Source organism: Eublepharis macularius, chromosome 1 (assembly GCF_028583425.1).
Source record: "Eublepharis macularius isolate TG4126 chromosome 1, MPM_Emac_v1.0, whole genome shotgun sequence".
Lineage (NCBI taxonomy): Eukaryota > Metazoa > Chordata > Lepidosauria > Squamata > Eublepharidae > Eublepharis > Eublepharis macularius.
Window position 1 is genome coordinate 74,101,707 of NC_072790.1, and position 19,360 is coordinate 74,121,066.

General features: G+C 41.6%; 1 protein-coding gene across 1 annotated transcript in view; it reads left to right on the forward strand.

Moving 5' to 3' along the window:
* The window catches only part of CD109 (CD109 molecule), a 124,585-nt gene that overhangs the window by 25,735 nt on the left and 79,490 nt on the right, over positions 1-19,360 (forward strand). The window contains exons 3-9 of the mRNA XM_054993118.1: positions 5,102-5,130; positions 8,339-8,569; positions 9,352-9,477; positions 11,445-11,484; positions 13,787-13,871; positions 16,914-17,007; positions 17,909-18,038. Coding sequence (XP_054849093.1) covers positions 5,102-5,130; positions 8,339-8,569; positions 9,352-9,477; positions 11,445-11,484; positions 13,787-13,871; positions 16,914-17,007; positions 17,909-18,038 — 735 coding nt within the window. The remainder of the gene's footprint in view (positions 1-5,101; positions 5,131-8,338; positions 8,570-9,351; positions 9,478-11,444; positions 11,485-13,786; positions 13,872-16,913; positions 17,008-17,908; positions 18,039-19,360) is intronic.

Sequence of the window (19,360 nt, forward strand, 5' to 3'; positions counted from 1 at the left end):
AACAAGTAATTGATTAGGCTGAAATTAAGACATTAAAAATGCTACATAAATATGCTTTGCTGCAATTTTGAATGTATTACTTCAAGCTTTGACACAAGTGGCCTGATTGTCACTAGAAGGGGGCATACCTTTGTCTGGGAGCATTAGATTACAAATGGTCACATGCAGGGCTCATTTTGAGGGGGAACGCGCAGGAACGCAGTTCCGGTAGTTCTCCAAAGAGGTCACGTGTCAGGTGGCCCCACCCATCTGATTTTTGGCCATTTGGGGCCCATTTTGGCCTGGTTTGGGCCCCAAATAGCCAGGATCGTGTCTAAAACAGCCAGGATTGGGCCTCTGATGGGTGGTGGATCACTCTCCCACTCAGCAGCTGCCCAATTCTGACCATTTTGGGCCCCTTTTCAGCCATTTTCAGCCCCTTTTTGCCATTTTGGGCCCAATTTTGGCCCTGAATGGGCAGGATTGGGTACAAATCAGCCAGGATAGGTGAGGTCAGGGGGTTTGGCATATGCAAATCAGTTATGCTAATGACACACTTCCAGTGATGGCAAGGGGTGTGGTATATGCTAACGAGTTGTGCTAATCAGTTGTGCTAATGAGTTCCTGCAGCTCTTTTTCTACGAAATGACCCCTGGTCACATGATAGAATGTTCTTCCATGCAAAGAATTCCATGGACAGAAAAAGTACAAGTCAGGAAGAAGACTTCTAGCTCAGCTTTTTCCCTAACTTGCTAGTTATATATGCACAAAAAAATACTTTTGTATGGAAGATCATCCAGCCACATGAAACCCAGTTGCAGTTATAGGAACATATAAGGCAGCCTGGATCAAACAACTAGTCCATCTACCTCAGTGTCATCTGCTCTTAGTGGGAGCAGCTCTCCAGAGTCTGAGGCAGAGAAGAGTGTTTTCCCAACACCTACTGCCTGATATTGGAGATGCCAGGGATTGAACTCAGCCATTGAGCTCTAGTCCTTCTCCAGTCTGCCAGTATCCACCCCAGACCTCAGTAAGAACTAGGACAGTGTTTCAGTCTAGTAGGCCCATGTTCTCCATCTTCACTTTCTTAGAGATACTTTAAAAATGTGTATTTTTAACACTGCAACACTGTGTTGGCCTTGCTTTATACTAAGGATAGCAATATTTTTTCTGCTCTTTTGTGCTACGTGTGTGATTCTGTTTTAGTGGTGGTGGCACTCCTGTTGTTTGCTCTGCCATAGGTTGAGTAAGTTTATAAATATAAATACAGAAAAGCAGTTGTGTTAATCTGTTGCAGCAAAGACAAAGTCACAAGAAATATTAAAGATTGATTTATAGTAATGTGAGCTTTCATAGCCAAGAATTTTTACCTGAATTACTCTTTAAAGTGTCTCAGATTTTTGTTTTTATGCTGCTACTGTTAATTTCAACTGGGTTATTTTTGTAATCAAGTAATCTAGTTTTCCAAATAATGTAATTTAGATGGTTGTTGGGGGTTTTCCGGGCTGTATTGCCGTGGTCTTGGCATTGTAGTTCCTGACGTTTCGCCAGCAGCTGTGGCTGGCATCTTCAGAGGTGTAGCACCAAAAGACAGAGATCTCTCAGTGTCACAGACACAGACTGTGTCACTGAGAGATCTCTGTCTTTTGGTGCTACACCTCTGAAGATGCCAGCCACAGCTGCTGGCGAAACGTCAGGAACTACAATGCCAAGACCACGGCAATACAGCCCGGAAAACCCACAACAACCATCGTTCTCCGGCCGTGAAAGCCTTCGACAATACAGTGTAATTTAGAAATTTTTATTCTTCTATAACAATAGATGTTGGGTAATAAAACCTGTGTGGTGTCTCTTATACTTTGAGAATAGGACTCAAAATAGGGATTAATGTGTTACACACACGGAACAAAATCACAAGGGACGGAAAGTTTAAAGGACCTTGGGAACACTTCAGTGGAGTACACATAATGTTGCAAAGAGATTAATTAGATTCCCTTATGTTCATTGTCTGTCTTCTGTGCCAGACTGCACATGCACAGGACTGCCAATTGGAGGCGTTTTGCAGCTTTAAATTCTCTAGGGGCCCCTCTTCCCCCAGAGCATGCGCGTGGCCGTTTCCTGCTGAAACAGCTCAGGCTCTGGGACCCTGACCCTCAGTTCCTCTTTTGCCCCTGGTCTAAGTGGTTCTGCTGCAGTGTGCTCCTCTGTTTTTTTTTTGCCACGCTGCACCAGGCCAGGCCTTCCTCCTGCACTGCTGATTGCCTAACAGAGCGAACAAAAGTGAGAGAGTTGGAGATGTTCAAAGCTTATCATACCCGTAAAAACGGCTGAAAAAGCCTTATTCAAAAGATGCATTCAGTGCAATACTAAAATGATGGGCATTCTCTTTGCCTCGTGTGCTGGGGAACGGACACAGTGTGAGCTCATACAAACACTGCCAAAACTTCACCCCCAAGACTCAGGCAAAAAGACCCACTAGACTCAAAGCCATACTAGGGGAACAGGTTCTATCAGCCTCAACTAGCCCTTCCATGAAAGCTGCTAAGTCCTCTGCTCTTGCAGAGCTAGCTGATTGGTCAGATCCAATTACATCATCTGCCCCAATGTCGAGGGCCCCCAGCCCATAAGAATTAACATAGGTATCTTGGATCCGGCAACATCATTTGGCTCAGTGACTTGGAGCCTGTTGGCTCAGTTTCAGATTCAACAACACCACTCCACCTTGAATTCTTCGAGCCCCTCAGATCTGACTCAAATGCCTAGGATCCAACAGCACTTGAAGTTGAGGGAATCTTCAGTTGTGCTGGTCATAGCTACATCTGTAGCTTTGGCTGCTCACTTGCATCTGAACGCAGAAAGATCTGAAGGAATGGAGAGACTGACTCCAGAGATCTTGGAGCCTCCGAGAAAGAAAGCAAGGGCCAAATCTCAGCATTCTTCCAAATGGAAAGAGACTTCTAGCAGGAAGGCTAATACTGAGGTGGAGGCAAATGAAGTTGAAATCATTGAGGCTCCTCATACACCTTTACTATGCTCAAAATCACCCTCTGACTACTCTTCTGAGGAAGAAGGGGAATTACCGAGAACAGCATTGGTTCCAAGGCATCATACCCAGAGATAGGATCTGATCAAGTCTGGCCGTTCACATAGTTGCCCATCTTAGTTTCATCAGGAGATGCTACCAGCTTATGGTGTCAATTTAGGAGAACCATACCAGGCAGAATCAGTTGGCTCAGGCCTGGAAAGCTTCATACAAACTAAACCACATTGGCACCCGCACTCTATTCCAAAATCTTCTATGGCTTTCCAGTTATCCAAGTTGAACCCTGAACCTTATCAGGTTGAATGGATCCCAAGTTTAGCATCCCAAGTTTACCATCCAATCCCTCCCCTGATGATGCAGTGGGCGATGGTGGATCGGTTTCACTCACTGATGATTTTCGGCTGTATTCTGAACAGATGTTCCATATGGCCAAATTGCTGAACATTGATGTATCATCTACTGAACCTAAGCCAAAAGATAAAATACTGCAGCATCTTTATTCGGGCAACCCTGTCAATATCACTTTCCCTATGATTGAGGGATTTGTAGAGCCTGACTCTCCTCCTTGGGTAAGTGGCTTGTTAATCTCCCATGTGGAACTGTACAGAAGACCGACAATGAAAACAGGCTTGCACTTACCTGTAACTATTGTTCATTGAGGTCTTCTGTGCGGGCACTCATACCTTCCCTCCTGCCCGGCTGTGTGCTCTTCACTACTTACTTGGAGATTCCAGTGGCTCAGGAGAAACTGACGGTTGGGGATGCTGCCTCTCCCAGATCGTGGGCTGTTTCGGTTGGAAACAGCTGCACATGTGCTCTGGAGCGGGGAGAGAGTCACCCCCTAGAGGATGTAAAATGTCAAATATCTCTGATTGGAAGGCCTATGCATGCATAGTCACATGTGTGCCTGCACAGAAGGCCTCAATGAACAACAGTTACAGGTAAGTGAAATCCTGTTTTCTGTGCCGCTGCTCTCTTAACCTTCCCAAAAAGCCTCGGGAGATAAGACTAGATGACTCTTGTGTTCATGCCTACAAATGCTATGTCCAGCAAAGAAATAGCAGGGAAAGAAAAACTTATTCGACTCAAGTATCTCTCCTCAAAGCCTATTTGTAATTTGTTTGTGTATGATTTTTTTTGTTATAAATCTGTTGATTGATCATCTCTATTTATATTGTATGGATAGTTGAAAAAAGTGAGACACCCCCCCTTTTCCATGGTGAAAGATACCTTTCTCTGTTACATGAGGCTGTGCTGCCAGTGGAAGAGGCTCTTGCATTGGAGGAAGGTATCTTGCTGTAGGAGCATGCTACCATTAGTGGAACAAATCCATAGAATCCGACCCTAGGACTGCAAAAAAACCAAGGAAGTCAAGTAACTGGCAGGTCACACATTACATCACTGGTAGATCAGAAGTTGTGTGGGCTTAGGCTAGAAGAATGTTGTTTTTTCATGCTCTCCTTTTTTCTGAGTATTGGAGTTTGAGTGGCTTTAAAACAAAATTAGCTATGAGTGCAACTTTTCTATATGGATTCTTGAACACATGAAGGAGTATCTCCTTCCCTATTGCCCAGCTCACTTGTTAACATCGGCCTTTCAGGCCCTGCTGTCTGTGTTCTTTCCTTCAGAAGTAAGGTGGCTGGCAACTAGAGACAGGGCATTTTCTGTGGTGGCACCTCGCCTTTGAAATGTGGCCCCCTTGAAGCATGCCTGGCGCCTACCTTGCTATCTTTGAAGCTCCAGGCCAAAAAATGTCTTTTTACCCAGGATTTTTAATTGGGGTTTTTATTTTTCTAGTTTAATGGCCTGTTTCTGAGATGAGGTTTGTTTTATGGATAATTTTATGCTGTGTTATGACCCTGGGCTTGTTTTAAAGACTTTTTTTTATATTGATAATTATTTTAATTGCAAGCAGTGTTGAGCAGGACTCTGGAGAGGCTGCATAAAAATCTCCTATGTAAATAATACATACATAGAGTGTTTCTGGCATGCCCTATTAGAGAAGCGTACTTTTTGGCTAGGAAGTCAATGGGATATAGACAGCAGGGATAATTTTTTTCCTGTTCTTTTCAAATACAGATTCGTTTGGGACACTTGTCCTCCCAGCTGTAAGTATTCTCTTCCTGAAGTATAAAAATCTGTAGAAAATGTCTCCTGAATTGATGCTGTATCTTTTTTTTTAATCTTCATGACATTTTATTTTTGTGACTAGTACAAGTTATTTTTGTTACCTGTGAAATGGCACTCCTCCAGACAGGCGAGTCACATAAACTGAAATACAAATGCTTCTTTTCTTCCTAGAAGTCCTGTGCAAAGCGAAAGATTTGGGTTGTTGCCCTCTCCTCACGTCAGACAGAGTTCCTTGGAAGGGAGGGAACAAGTGTAGTCTTCTCTTTTCTGAGTCACTCCATATGGAGTAGGAGAATCATTTCTATAAGTTTTTTTTTCTCTGCCTCTCTCCAGAAGGCATAGAGCAGGTTGCAAACTGAGGAAACTCCTGTTAGATTGCCTGCCATCTGGTAATGTAGTTGTATGGCATCTTCAAGTGGAAGAATTTGAACTCACTTTTTTCTGTTACAAGTCACAGAGAATTCTAACAAAGGGCCACTCTTTGTTTTAAGAAACTGGAACCTACACTGGCCTCTTTCTTCCTTTTTTGTTAATAGATGTGTGAAAGGGCTTGTTAAGGTTCCTCGCAGTTTGTTACCCCCCCCCCCCCAAGCTGCTCTGTGTCCAGAGGGAAGGGCTCAACCCTGCCGCCTGGTAGGGACAGGCCTACTAGTGCTGGTAATGGGGTTGAGTCATATGGGCCTAGGATCTTATGAATTGCTGTGCTTGACCAGTGGTTCTTGGAATGGACTCTGTTATTTGCTGTGGTAGCACAGTGTCTCAGGATTGTGTGTTATCCTGAACACAGATTCTTGGAATAAAACTGGATAAATTCCTTTGACAATCAGATGGATTGAGATAGATGTTACAACTAGGGAGTGCACCAGAAAAAAAATTGGGGTTCCCGCTTCGAGTTTACCCGAAGCTGGAAAAAGCTTCGTAAACACCCAAAACCCAAAGCGGGAAAATGTTTTGTCAGCACCTGAAACCCTAAGCGGCAAGCCGCTTCAGATTTGGGTATTTAAATCACTTTGGTATGCTCCATAAAGATTCGGAACATTCCGAAGTGAGGGGGGAAGCTTTGCAGCGGCACAGAAAGGGGCATTTAAACCCCAGCCAGCTTGGATCAGCTGCTTGGCGGGGATTTCCCTGCCAAACAGCTGATCCCAGGGTTTAAATTTCTCTTTCCCTGCTGCTTCGCAGTGGCATGGAAAGCAGCATTTAAACCCATTGACCCGAAGCTTCCTGAAGCGATACGAATCACTTTGGGAAGCTTTGATTCAGGGTTTCCGAATTGGGCCCAGCATGCTGGGTCCGATTCAGAAGTCCCGAATCTTTGTGAATTGGGTCTGATTCGGGTATTTTACCCGAATCGGAAATCCGAAGCGCACACCCCTAGTTACAACACAAACAGATTTCCCAAGGGACACTTGTATGGATAAGAGATGCACAGTCTTTCCCTGCTTGCTAATTCCACTCTACAAGTATCCCCATTTGCTTTTTTTCTTTCCAAAGCCAAAGTAATGTCAGACAAACTATCTGGGGTGTTGCTGGGGAAGAATTTGGGTGTTGTTGTTGGTGTGGTGTTCTTGGAGAGAATTTAGCGGGCGTAGAAAATAGTGGAGGTTCACACCCCTTTTCCTGCCAACTTATCCTCTCCATAAGCATTGTCTTGTATTGGGTTAGGAACAATCATATGACGAGATAACATCTAATTCAGCCCTTAGAATCAAACTGCTGCATTGCAGGATTTAGCCAAGTGATATTTTCCTAGAATATGAAATGAAGCATGATTCATGTAAATGGTGTTAGTCATACTTAATTTGCACCAGTAATTAAGGCTTCTAGAAAAAAAGATGAGCTATATTAGCATCAAACTCTACTTCTAGAGTTTTCATGTGTGTTCTTACAATCTCATGTAGTACAATTCTGCCATCGATTTGCATAGGCTTTACATTTGATTAATGAAGCACAAGCTTGCAGCCTCATTTAAACACAATAATAAAAATGGTAAATGCAAGTTTAAAAGAGGGGAAGGTTGATGTAAAGATTTGTGTGTTATTCCTGTATTGCACATTGTTTTATCTCTATAGCAGGTTCAGAGGGATAATAGCATAAAATTGCACAGATACGGGAGGGAGGTTTGAATGTGTGCACCTTCTCATCCCAGTGGCATGGTAACCTGCTCTGGTTGTGATTTTTCATGAAAGATTTGGGGAAAGAGCTAAGCAAAGGAAAAACCCAGAAAGTGGCTGATTGAAGGACGACATCATGTAGACCCTGTGAAAAACACTGCTGTGGTTTGGCAGTTAAAGCACAGCAGAACTTCTGGGTGGATGCAGCCTTAGAAGGTTAACTGAGAGGCAAAATAAACCTGAAAGCTAAAAAATATATATTAGAGGTTAAAAATCCCCAAAATAATAAAGGGAGTGCCTGTAGCTTTAACTAGATGCCTTCAGTGGCTGTTGCTAGGTAACTATAACAGTTCAGCCCAGTATTCCAGGCATGGTTTCTAACTGTAAAAGGTGGGAGGAGGGCCTTTCTGGGGCTGTTTTGACCTTTGAGGGAAGACCCATAGGGGTCAGGCCCAGAAGCAATTACCATGTAACTTAATACCAACAGTCCCCTCCCCCCCCAAAAGCCCCAGTGGAGTGGTTAGAGTTTCAGCGTAGGACGTGGGAGCAAGGTTACCAGGAGGTTACCAGGAAGAGGGAAAGAAATAGTGTGGGGAAGAGGATACAGGGAAAAGTGAAGTACCCCCTGCAGGTCCTTGCAGGTTCCCCATCACGCAACTGGACCAGGCTCAGCCAGCACTATACAACTGGGCTTTAGGGGAGAGGATTTGGGGGGAGGGGGAAGGGTAAAGACAGGGAAGGCAAAGGTGGGTCAGAAGAAGATAAGGAAGCAGGAAAAGGGGGAGAGATACGGAGGGCAGGAAAGGGAAAGAGGACATGATTGGGGAGGGGAAAATGAGATGATCCCCCCAAGTCCTTGCTGTTCCCCCACTTGTACAATATATTTGTGAAGCACTGTTGGTTATCTAATGACAAAATTGTGAGGGAAGTTTTGATATTACTGTAGTTTTATTTGTTTCTGGTTTAACCTGTTATTGTTGTGATTTTTGATTATTGTTTCAATTTTGCCCATGTGTTCAGAAGCTTTTAAAAATTTCAACATAGTGAACTGTGGTTCTTCTTTTTCTTCCAGCTCCCACTGGGCAGTCCTGCTGGTGATTATAATTTGCTAGTCAAAGGGTACACAGAGGGTGTACTGTTGTTTTCTAACCATTCAGACCTTTCATTCGAACATAAAAGCTTCTCAGTGTTTATCCAGACAGATAAGTCTATGTACAAACCAGGGCAAGATGTGAAAATACGGATTGTTACTTTACATCCAGACCTCAAACCACTCAGTGCTTTGGTAAATTTGTACATTCGGGTAAGTACAGACTTGAAATTAGTTGGTAAAAAGTAGAAACCCCAGTATCTTTCCAGCTTTGGAAGGGGACAAGTTTAAATGAGAAAATAGTGGGCAGAGATTAAGTAGTCCTGCCTGATAATTCTTTGTTCAGAAAACATTCCCTTTTAATTTCCTTTTTCTTTAACAAAACAGTATTGGGTCTCTGTTACACATTTTGTCATGTAATCTGTAATTGGCTGCTAAGCCAGCATAGTGTAGCGTGACAGACTAGGTCATGGGAGGCCTGGGTTCAAATCTCCACCTGTACCATGAAGCTCACTGGATGACTTTGGACCATTCACTCTTTCTCTCAGCTTAACCTGCCTTACAAGGTTGTTATGAGGACAAAATGGTGATTAGGGGAACATATATACCATTTGTAGCTTCTTGGAGGAAGGGTGGGTTAAAAATGGATAGATAGACAGATAACTATGACAGAAAGAATCAAAAAAGTTTAGTTAAAAAGCAACATTAGTCTATGTGAGAAAATTATTTGAGCATGAACAAGGAAAGGGATACACTTTGTCCTCCTGCAGCAGTGGCAGTAGAGCTGATGAAATTTCCATGCAGATGACTTCTGCTGAAACAAATCCCATATTTCTGAAGCTATTGCGAATGCACATTTACTGCATTTTATATGAAATATGATAAAACACTCTTAGAATGCAGTAAACTATCTTATTGTAATTCTCCAGTTTGGATGTTCCTCACATTTGTAATGTTAAGTCCACAGCTTGACAAACGGTATGCATTTCTTTTAGGATCCTCGACGCAATTTGATTCAACAGTGGCTGGCAGAAAATGGAAAACTGGGCAAGATTTCGAAGGAGTTTAAAATATCTAGATATCCTGTGCTGGGTGACTGGTCCATACAGGTTGAAGTAAACGTGCGTATTAATAATGTAAATCATGCACTAAAATGCAGTACATCTCTCAGTGAAATAAAAAATAAAATGATTTGAATTGCCTTCTAAGTTTGTTCCTCTTTGCTAGAGAGGAACTCTGTTTATATCCAGGGATACCAAAAATGCCACTTCTGTCTGTGAAGATAGATGTGAGTTTACCTCAGACCTGGATGGTTGCTGTATGGGTTTGGAAGGCGGTGCCTGGCATAAGTTATGCCTGTCACCTTGACCCAGCAGCTCCATCAGTGCCTTAGGGGTTTCCCTTTGTTGGTTGGGCGTAGAACTGGTCTTGCATGTTAAGAAAAATGATGTGTGTTGCTCTTTGGCCTGCATGCCACTGGTTGCCTGCTCCTGGTCCATAACTAATCCATCAGTTGAAAGTTCTAACTGATATTGCACGTTAGGAGCAGTGTGCCCTCCATGTATACCCACATGGAGTGCCTGCCAGCATTGTCATGCTGACTGGAGGCTGCGAAGTTTCAGGGGGATCTGCAGCATGGCCTCTTGTAAGCCAGCAGAGAGAGTTGGGGGCAGGAGTTGATCAAGCAGTGAGCTGGTCTCCCCTTCTGGCAGTAGAAGTGCACGTCAGATTGCTTGAATGGTACGTAGTACCATTAAGTATATTTAAGAGAGAACCCTGAGGCATCATTTGGATGGTGAACTGTTAACCCTCAGACCAGGCCTGGAGCCCTAGTGTCTTCATGAAACTGGGACAAAAAGCCCTTGAGTGGTGTCATTATCCTCGACTCATAGATCCTGTGGCTGGGGGGACAGAAAGTGGCACACCTCCCTTGAGCATCATGGACGCTTGGCAAGGAGACACCTGAGCCATATGTAAGTGGGCTATAGTGTTCCTGTATAGAGGCTGTCGGAAGGAAGGAGGAAAAGCTGAAGATTGGGGGCAGATAAAGGTCAGTTGGCTGGTGGGTGAGAAGAAAAGGAGTCAAGGAAGCAAGAAAAGGATAGAGGCTATGGGGGCTTTCAGGGGAAAAAAAAGAAATGTGGGGATGATATTGCCCCCCCCCAAGCCCTTGCAGGATATGTCTCCCACTTGTACTAAACATTTTTTTATGCATAAAGATTATTTTGGAATATTACTCCAAGGACATTGAATCCAACAATAAGGAAGACATTGTTTCAGTGTCTTATTCCCAGTCTGCAAGGCCTTCTACTGCTGCACTGACTAGTGTTACCGTTTAGACTATAGTAATCATAGGATGAAAACTGCCCTGGAGATAAAAGCTTAGCAACCAGATATTTGCAGACTTATCAGTTGTATTGATGGTTCACGGTTAATGACCTTAAAAAACACTTCTTATGCAATGTATTGTATTTATGAAATGCCTTAAGAAGTAAAATTAATGTCTGCATGAGATCTGTGTTTATCCACAGGGTATTTAGATATTTGACTGAGTTTCTTGAGCTTATCAATAATTGTTCTGTAGTACCAGTTGTAATATTTGCTACTTTATATGCTGCATGCTAAATTTATGAATGCAAAATACATGAACAAATTGGTTTCCTAATTTGATAGGTGTATAGACATATGGGAACAGAGAATAATTAGGCTTTCACTTTGTAAACTTTTTTCTCATTGTGTGTGTGTTTATGTAGACAGGTACATAGATATACATTTACACCCCTGTTTTGAAAACCGTTTCATGTACCTGGGAAGGTGGGCTCTGGCTCACAGAGGCTTATGCCACAATAAATTACGCTTTAAGTTTCAAAAAGGATTTGGGGGCATAGTCGGTTCCATAGCTATCTGAAGAATAGTGATCTTGATGTTAGTGATTATGAAATCCCAAATCGTTGTGTTTGGAGAGATGCAGCTTGATGTATGCCTAACTTTTAAAAAGTAGTTGTTAGAATTTTCATCATGGTCCACTCCCATAAATCTGCAAATCGAACTTATGTTTTATAGATTTTTCTTGTTTATTTCCCCATAGGATCAAACTCATTATCAAACATTTACTGTGATGGAGTATGGTAAGTATTGCCTGTCTGATAACAATTATACTTTTGTCGAGTGCAAGAGTGCAGGGGTTCTTTGAAAAAAATATAACGATCAACTATATTTTACAAGAGATGTCTTAATAAATAAGAATTCAATATAGGAATATCATAAGATCCGAGTGCCTCATATTTTCTATATTTGAAATATGGAAAAGAGTGCCTGGGAATATACTGATACATGTGTGTGTTGGGGCAGCTAGAATATACTTTTAATGCACAATTGCTATATGAGTCCAAATTGTGGTTGTATAGTAGCTGTTTCTGAGCCTCCCTGCTTCTGATACAAAGGATTTAACCTCCTAAAGAACAGCCCCAACAGAAAATTGGGAATTAAGTAGCCAGTAGTTACTGAGATAACCTTTGAAATAAAAATGGTTGCAGTACAAAAGCATGGGTACCTAAGGCTTCCATGGAGACCAGAGTTCTTTGAAACTGTTGTTAATCAGGAGTAGCTTTTCCCACAAGCCCCCAGGTCAAAGTGCTTCCCTTTCAACCATGTGAGCAGCAATTGCATATTGTTGGGGCAGAACTACTGAAGAAGACATGGTGTACTTTTGTCATTGTGCTCCTTTGCAAGCAGTCTTTGGCACAGTCTTTGAAACTGGAAATAATATGGCAGGATGTCTGGTAGCCAGGGGAAAGGGGCGTCAGTGCCAAATATAACTCAGTAGTGCTTCTTTGAGCTCCTGGTGACTTATCCATAATATATATTTGCTTTCTCCCCTCGGTTCTTGAAGTGAATACAATGATTATGTAGTTTGTTCTTAGGCCAAGAATTTGAGGATAGTTTTTGATACGTGGAATTTTGTCTGGGGGATGAAGGATCCCTGAAGTCCTGATTTTAGCTTAGAAGAGAGAGAGGCAGTGTCCATCTTGCCAAGAATCTCCCTGGCTATGACACCCATCAGCCAATAATTTCAGATGATAAAAAGAGAGGAAGGTTTTTCTGAGTGGTCCCTGTGGTTTGTAGCTTGAATTGCCTATCCCTTGTTTAGAGGGATTCCAATGCAATCCTAAAAAGAATTATACCCTTCTAAATACTTCACTTTTTAGTTATACAAAAATCTGAAGGTTTGTTTAATAGAACACATCTCAGAGAACACTGCATTTCCCAGAGAATGCTGGGAATTGTAATTCTGAATGCTACGAAGTACATTTTAAAAATTTGGACCAACCAGAATAACACAAATCTGAGCAAACATTTGAGTTTGACAGAATTTATCATCATGGGTGTCGGGGGAAAGGTTGTAATCTCTTAGCAGAATTTTCAATATCTGTACCAAACTGTAATTCTGAGGATTTTGGTGGGAGGGAGGTGACATGATAGTTAAAGAGGTGTAGAACATTGCATTTGCATTGTAGGCAAACTTAGGGTTGCCAACTGTGTGAGGAAAAAATGTCCTGCCCCTTTGATAGATGTTTAATAAACATGTTTAATGTTTATTTACCAGGTAATGTTACTTCATTTCATGAAAAGCTTTGACTTCCCCTTTGCACACATTAAGCCTCTATTAAAGGGAGAGGGCATTTTTCTCCAGGCCTGTTGGTAACCTTAGCAGTCATATAAATGCATTATTTGAGCCAGTTTGATGAAGTTGTTGAGTGGCAGGACTCTAATCTGGAGAACCGGGTTTGATTCCCCACTCCTCTGCTTGAAGCCAGCTGGGTAACCTTGGGTCAGTCACAGCTCTCTCAACCCCACCCACCTCACACGGTGGTTATTTTGGGGATAATAATAACATACTTTGTAAATCACTCTGAGTGGCGTTAAGTTGTTCTGAAGGGCGGTATATAAGTTGTTGTTGTACTGAAAAACCCTTATTACTGAAATGTTAAGACTCCAGTTATCACTATATTATTTGTATAAAGCATGTAATTTTAGCTGTTTAATTCCTTTATAGTCTGCCTTTTCCACTGAAGCTCAAGGTGGATTACACCAATTAAAAAAAATCAGAGCAGTACACATATGATCATCAGTGCAGATTTAGAGCAGTGTTCTGCATACAGTAAGATAGTATAATATGTTCAACAGTGAAACAAAATTGGATTACAGAAATTGAGAAACTGGCAGTATGGTATATTCTGTGAACAAAGCAATTAGAGCTATGTAAAATTTTATAGACATTATAAACACTTCTCCCTTTATAAAAAGACTGTTCTAAACCATGAGCGCAACAGTATGTAAACAAAGCAGTAAAAGCTGTCTATAATTTCACAGTCATTGATTATAACCCCATTTCTTTTATAAAACAACTATAACTTTTGATTTTTTTAGTGTTACCAAAATTTGAAGTCATTCTAGCAACACCTCTGTTTTACTCTTCAAAAGCTGAGCGTTTCAGTGGTGCTGTCACAGCAAAGTAAGTAAAAAGTAAATGTTGCCTTTTATGAGGAGGGTTTCCTTTTGGTTAGGGTAGAACATGTTTACTTAGTTCTTAGCAGGGCTTTTTTTCTGGGAAAAGAGGTAATGGAACTCAGTGGGTTGCCCTCTGAGAAAATGGTCACATGGCTGGTGGCTGATCCCCCTGAACTCCAGACAGAGGGGAGTTTAGATTGCCGCCGCTCAGTGACAGATCTCCCCTCTGTCTGGAGATCAGGGGGCGGGGCCACCAGTCATGTGACCATTTTCAAGAGGATCTGGAACTCCGTTCCACCGCGTTCCAGCTGAAAAAAAGCCCTGGTTCTTAGTACACTTGAAACTTAACATGAAACTAAACATTTCTTCATGAGGGCATCTCCAGGCAGAGGTTCTCTCCAAGCCCCTGTTGAGTGATTGATTCAGTGTTTCCAGTCCCATCGAACCATTGGAAACTCTGCCCTAATTCTTTGCTAGTCTGCATGGCAGAATTGCAAAATTGGCATGGATGGTATAGCTCATCTGGTAAAAGAATGAATAAACTAAACATGAAAACACTTAAAAGGATTTTAAATTAAGATTAAAGAAAATCAGTTGGTTATTGAAATAAATTTATATTACTTACAGTGTACTTCTTGAGTTACTCTCTTCTAAGCCCATTGATGTCAGTGGATTTAGAAGGGTGTAAGTCTGTTTAGGATTGCACTGTTAGGCTCTTATTTCTCCTCTTACCAATAGTTGATTACAATAATTTCTTACCATTGGCAGCCAGAGTTTTATTATTTTTATTTGATCAAACAAACCAACAAGAGTATCAAGTGCTATAACTGATGTCAGTTGCTTCAAACTAAGATAGTAATACAAAGTAGCTAGTTTGAATGTGATCGATGGAATAAATCTTTTGGAATGATTACAGTATAATGTTACAATGACAGGGCAGCCCCGTGGAGGGGGGCTGCATGTGCAAGTATTCAGTGCAGGTGCAGGCCACTAATGGGACATGTGATGCCCCCTGGAGCCATTTCAGGTTGGGAAAGCACAAGGAGGGGGTCTAAAGCCTGTGTTCTATCTTCACAATGGTCTCAATCTGAATGAGGCCCCTGCAGTGTTTCGGGACTGAGTTCCCAAGGAGAACTCACAGTAATGTCTGGCTTCACATCCTTGAAGCAGTTGTGCTGTACATAACATCTAGTTTGTGCATGAAATTTCAAGAAATGTAGATCTGTATGTACTTTTTACACAGATCTAGTTTTTTTTCTTTCTATATTGATTATAGCAATATTGTCACAATTGAAAAAACATAAAAAAGAGTCAGGGGTGTAGGAGATGTACCTTCCTTCCATCTGATGTGGCCAACAGCTATAACAGAGCCATCCTGAGCAGAGCTGCTCCTTCTGAGCCCGTTGACATCAGTAGATTTAGAAGGGTGTAACTCTGTTTAGGATTGCACTGTAAGGGCCTATCCGGACTAGACCTTTTTTATGCTTAAGCCATTATTCATGTATTCATTTATTCTGGATAGTTCAGATGACATTGTGAACTATCAGTTGCAATCTAGTTTGTTTCAAGAAATGGTCCTTTTATCTGTACTGGCTTGTTGTGATTATTTTGGCCTTCAGATGGAGCTGCAGCACCAGCCTTGGCATGGAATGGCAAAGTACTGATGCACTTGGCAGAGTGAGGGATTGGGCAGGCAGTGTTGGTAGTGCTCTGCCATATCCTGGTTGCATCTTTAAAAATGTTCTGCAACATGGTCCCTTCCCCCAAAGCCCAGTGGCTGTCCAGAAAAGGGGAGGGGAAGCAGAAGCTCAATTTTTGTTTGTTTTCAGAACCAAGGCATGCTAAAGTTAAACAGCACTTCCAGTGCAGCAATCAAGAACAAATGCTAGGATCTCAGATAAAATCCTACCTGTGGAAATGACTGGCTAGGGGCAGGATCAAAGCTAGGTGTAATTTTATTTATATTTATCACACCTTGTTTCCTTGGACTCAAGGTAGCTAACAGTCCAATTCTTAGCCTGCCTAAAGGATTTCTGGACCCTGTCTGTTCAAGTGCCACCCGAACTCCTCTTTTCTGCCCACTCTCCCTCCCTTCTTTCCAAGGATTCTGGGAGCTCCTGACTAGTTGTCTCTCTCAACCACACCATTAGGGTAAAAGGAGGACTGGCAGAATAGGTAGAATGGGATGAACACACATCTTTCTCTAAATATAGCCAAGGAAGGTGTCCTCCATGCCCTCTCTAGTAGGCCATGCCAGAGAACTGAGCCTGCCACAGCGGAAAGCTGTGACCTAGTTTTTGCTGTATGGCCAGTCCTAAGAGTAAGCACCTAAAGGATCAGTTTCAGTACTGAAGGAAATAATTTATACCTATTGCAAGAAATGGGACTTACTCTTAAGTAGCCGTTCATTTTTGTGTGTGTGATGGAGATTTGCAGAATTAACTGGTGATTGATTTGAGTCCAGTGGCACCTTAAGAGACCAACAAGATTTTCAGGGTATAAGCTTTCAAGAAACTATCTTGAATGGTGATATAACACATATTAAATGTGGTATAGAATGATCATTATAGTTTTACTAATAGATTATTAGGGAATAGTCCTTCAGCAGTGCAAATGACGGTTGTCTGGATGGTCCCTAAGTTTGCACTAAAGCAGGTAGGAGAAAAGCAGTGGATAAGCAGACTTACTGGTGAATGGGGTAGGAGGAGGAGCAGCCAGATCTTTGCTCAGAATCTTTAAAAATACAGGCACATTACCTAGTAGTTTAATAATCTGCATGTTGCTTGTGTCCTCTATCTGTACTCTATGGACTTTTCTAGTTATTGTTATTTGTAATAAAAAGGAGTGATGCTTTATTTTAAGAGTACTGCACTGCACTGAATAAAGGTTGTTTGCAGTTCAGCCAGAGCCAGAAATAGGATGTTTTTAACATTATTTTCCAAAATTAACATGTACAGTAATTATATTTACGGCAAATGGATCTGTTGTTATATGATATTTGTTTTAGAAAGGGAATGTCCCAAAATAACAAATTTATCAATTTCAGGTACACTTATGGAAAGCCAGTGAAAGGGAAAGTAACTGTCACTTGCTTTTCATCTTCCTGGGACCGGAACAAAAATATCACTAAAGAATTGATGGTGAGTATTCAGTGCCTGTACTTGTGTATTTGAAGGCCATTTTTTTCATTCACCCTGAGGAATTCTTGTGACAAGAAAAACCTGACTTCTCATTACGGGGCTACTTCGTTTTTCTCATTCAAGTGTGTTCCCAAACTATCTTTCATGGATGACACTAGTCTCTCCTTACCTTCTTGTCCTCCTGCACTGCCTCCTGGTCTGCACAGCGTATTACCCACTGAATGCAGGTCACAAATTATATAAAGGACTCAGCAGTGGCTTGATAAACCCTAATTTCTTGCTAATTGTAAGAACAATGCAACTGTCCAGGTATCTGGCAGACAGACTGTGTTCAGTGTTGTGTGTCACAAGTTGTGCAGGCCTCCTCTAATGCATTCCCTCTACTCTTTGCCCGTCCTCATCAGTTACGCCTCCTGTGATTACTGGATCTTTAATTTTATTTTTGCTTTTTTCTACCATCTTATCTTACCCGTTTGCACAGTTCTTTGGATTTAAAATACAAGTTGCTGTTTCTCCCACCCCTTAGCGCCTTAGTTAGTAGATGACTTTCTTAAACCTCTGCTGATAAGAAAATTATCACCTTTTCTCCAAAGTAAAACAGGAGTCCAAACTGAGGCACTTTAAAGACTAATAAAATTTATTCCAGCATAAGCTTTCAGTGCATCCAGTGAAGAGAACTCTGACTCACAAAAATTTGCTAGAATAAATTTTGTTAAGTTGCCCCAGGACTCCCTTTTGTCACAAAGACCTAGTGTGGATTCCTGATAATATATGCACTGTTAATATGTACTACAACTTTTCCTTGAAGTGTAATAATAATAAATATGTTATCTCCTGATTTTTATTTCTGAGGTATTCTTTTTAAAAGACAGATAAACTAATAATTTTTTCCTGATTTCAGATTAATGGATCTGTGAACTTCACACTTGACAATCAAGAGATACAAGCTATCACTTCCCGAAATGGAGAATGGGATTTGCGATATGTACCACCTGTAGAAATTGTTGCTGTGGTTACAGAATCTCTTACAGGCATGTGCTTCCCTTTTAAAAATAGCAGCAATTGTTCAATCTCATGAGAGGAATACAAGAAATGCATGAGATACAGGCTGGTTATATGAAAAGCAAAGGATTTTTATTTTCAGTGGACTCTCCTTTTGCTTCATTACAACCCCATGGAGTTTTCTCCATGGTTTGGGAACTGATATACTGTGGTGTTTCTTTAAGCTTCCTCATGTCCTTGTTTGCCATTTTTTGTCTTTCTCTATTTTCCTTTGTATTTTTATGTGCTTTCTCAAACCATCTTTAAGCCAGTTTGAGAAAACATGGAGAAACAATGAAGGAACAACAGAACGACAACAAAAATAGAAAATGAGGATGCGAGGAAGTTAAGAGAAAAACTGCTGCAAGTTTGCCCACAATCTACAAGAAAACCCATAGTCACCATTTGCAAAACATTACACTGCAAAAAAAATGTTTTTGTTACGAGTTGTATCTGCTTATTAACACTTTGCAGATTTGGCTGCAGTCTGTTGAGCAGTTAGGCTGCTTAAATCCCGTTTGCCCTAACGGGGCAACATATCATTCATTTAAAAATTAGTTTTTGGGAAACACATGGCTTACAACAAAAAGAGAAGATGCAATTAAGATTTAGAATCTACATGTAAGGGTTTGCAGTTAGTGATGGGTAACCTCCCCAGCTTGACTTGGAAAAACAATTGCTTTTTGTAAATAAACTGAGGACTCGAAAAAGCCTGAGAGCTTGAAAAAACCTCAGACGGGTCACATACACACTTTACTTGCCAGTCCCCCCCACCCCCACACACACAGTCAACAAGATTCTTTTGTGAAAGAGAGTGGAAGCAGCCAGCAGGAGGAAGAGTTCAGTGAATACTGTATAAGACCTTCAGTGCTGTTTCTCTTGTAGCTGCAGTTCCAAATCTTCTCCAGCCATCATTCCATCCTGAAGTTGATGGGAACAGTACAGTTATTCAATCAGTACCTCATTTGAAGTATTCTTCTACAAAACTTTATACCAACACTAGGCACCTGACTATAACATTTTTTAAAAAATTCTGTCTGTCTACACTGTTTTCCCTAAGATCAAATGGCTGCAGGGCGGTCCTATTTGCCTCAATGCAGGGTTCCACATGTATGGACGAGAGCTCATGCAGCTCCCACAGCAGGGCAAAGAGGTCCCCACTGAGTCTGTTTTGGCTTGGAAAAACAGCACAAGAGAAGGCTAAAGCCCCTCCTTACCATGCACCACACTTCCAAGCAGATTTGGACCTCAGAGTGTTTCAAAGCCTCTGTGTCGCATACTCGTGAGACTGCAAATTGAGGGTCCCAACCCA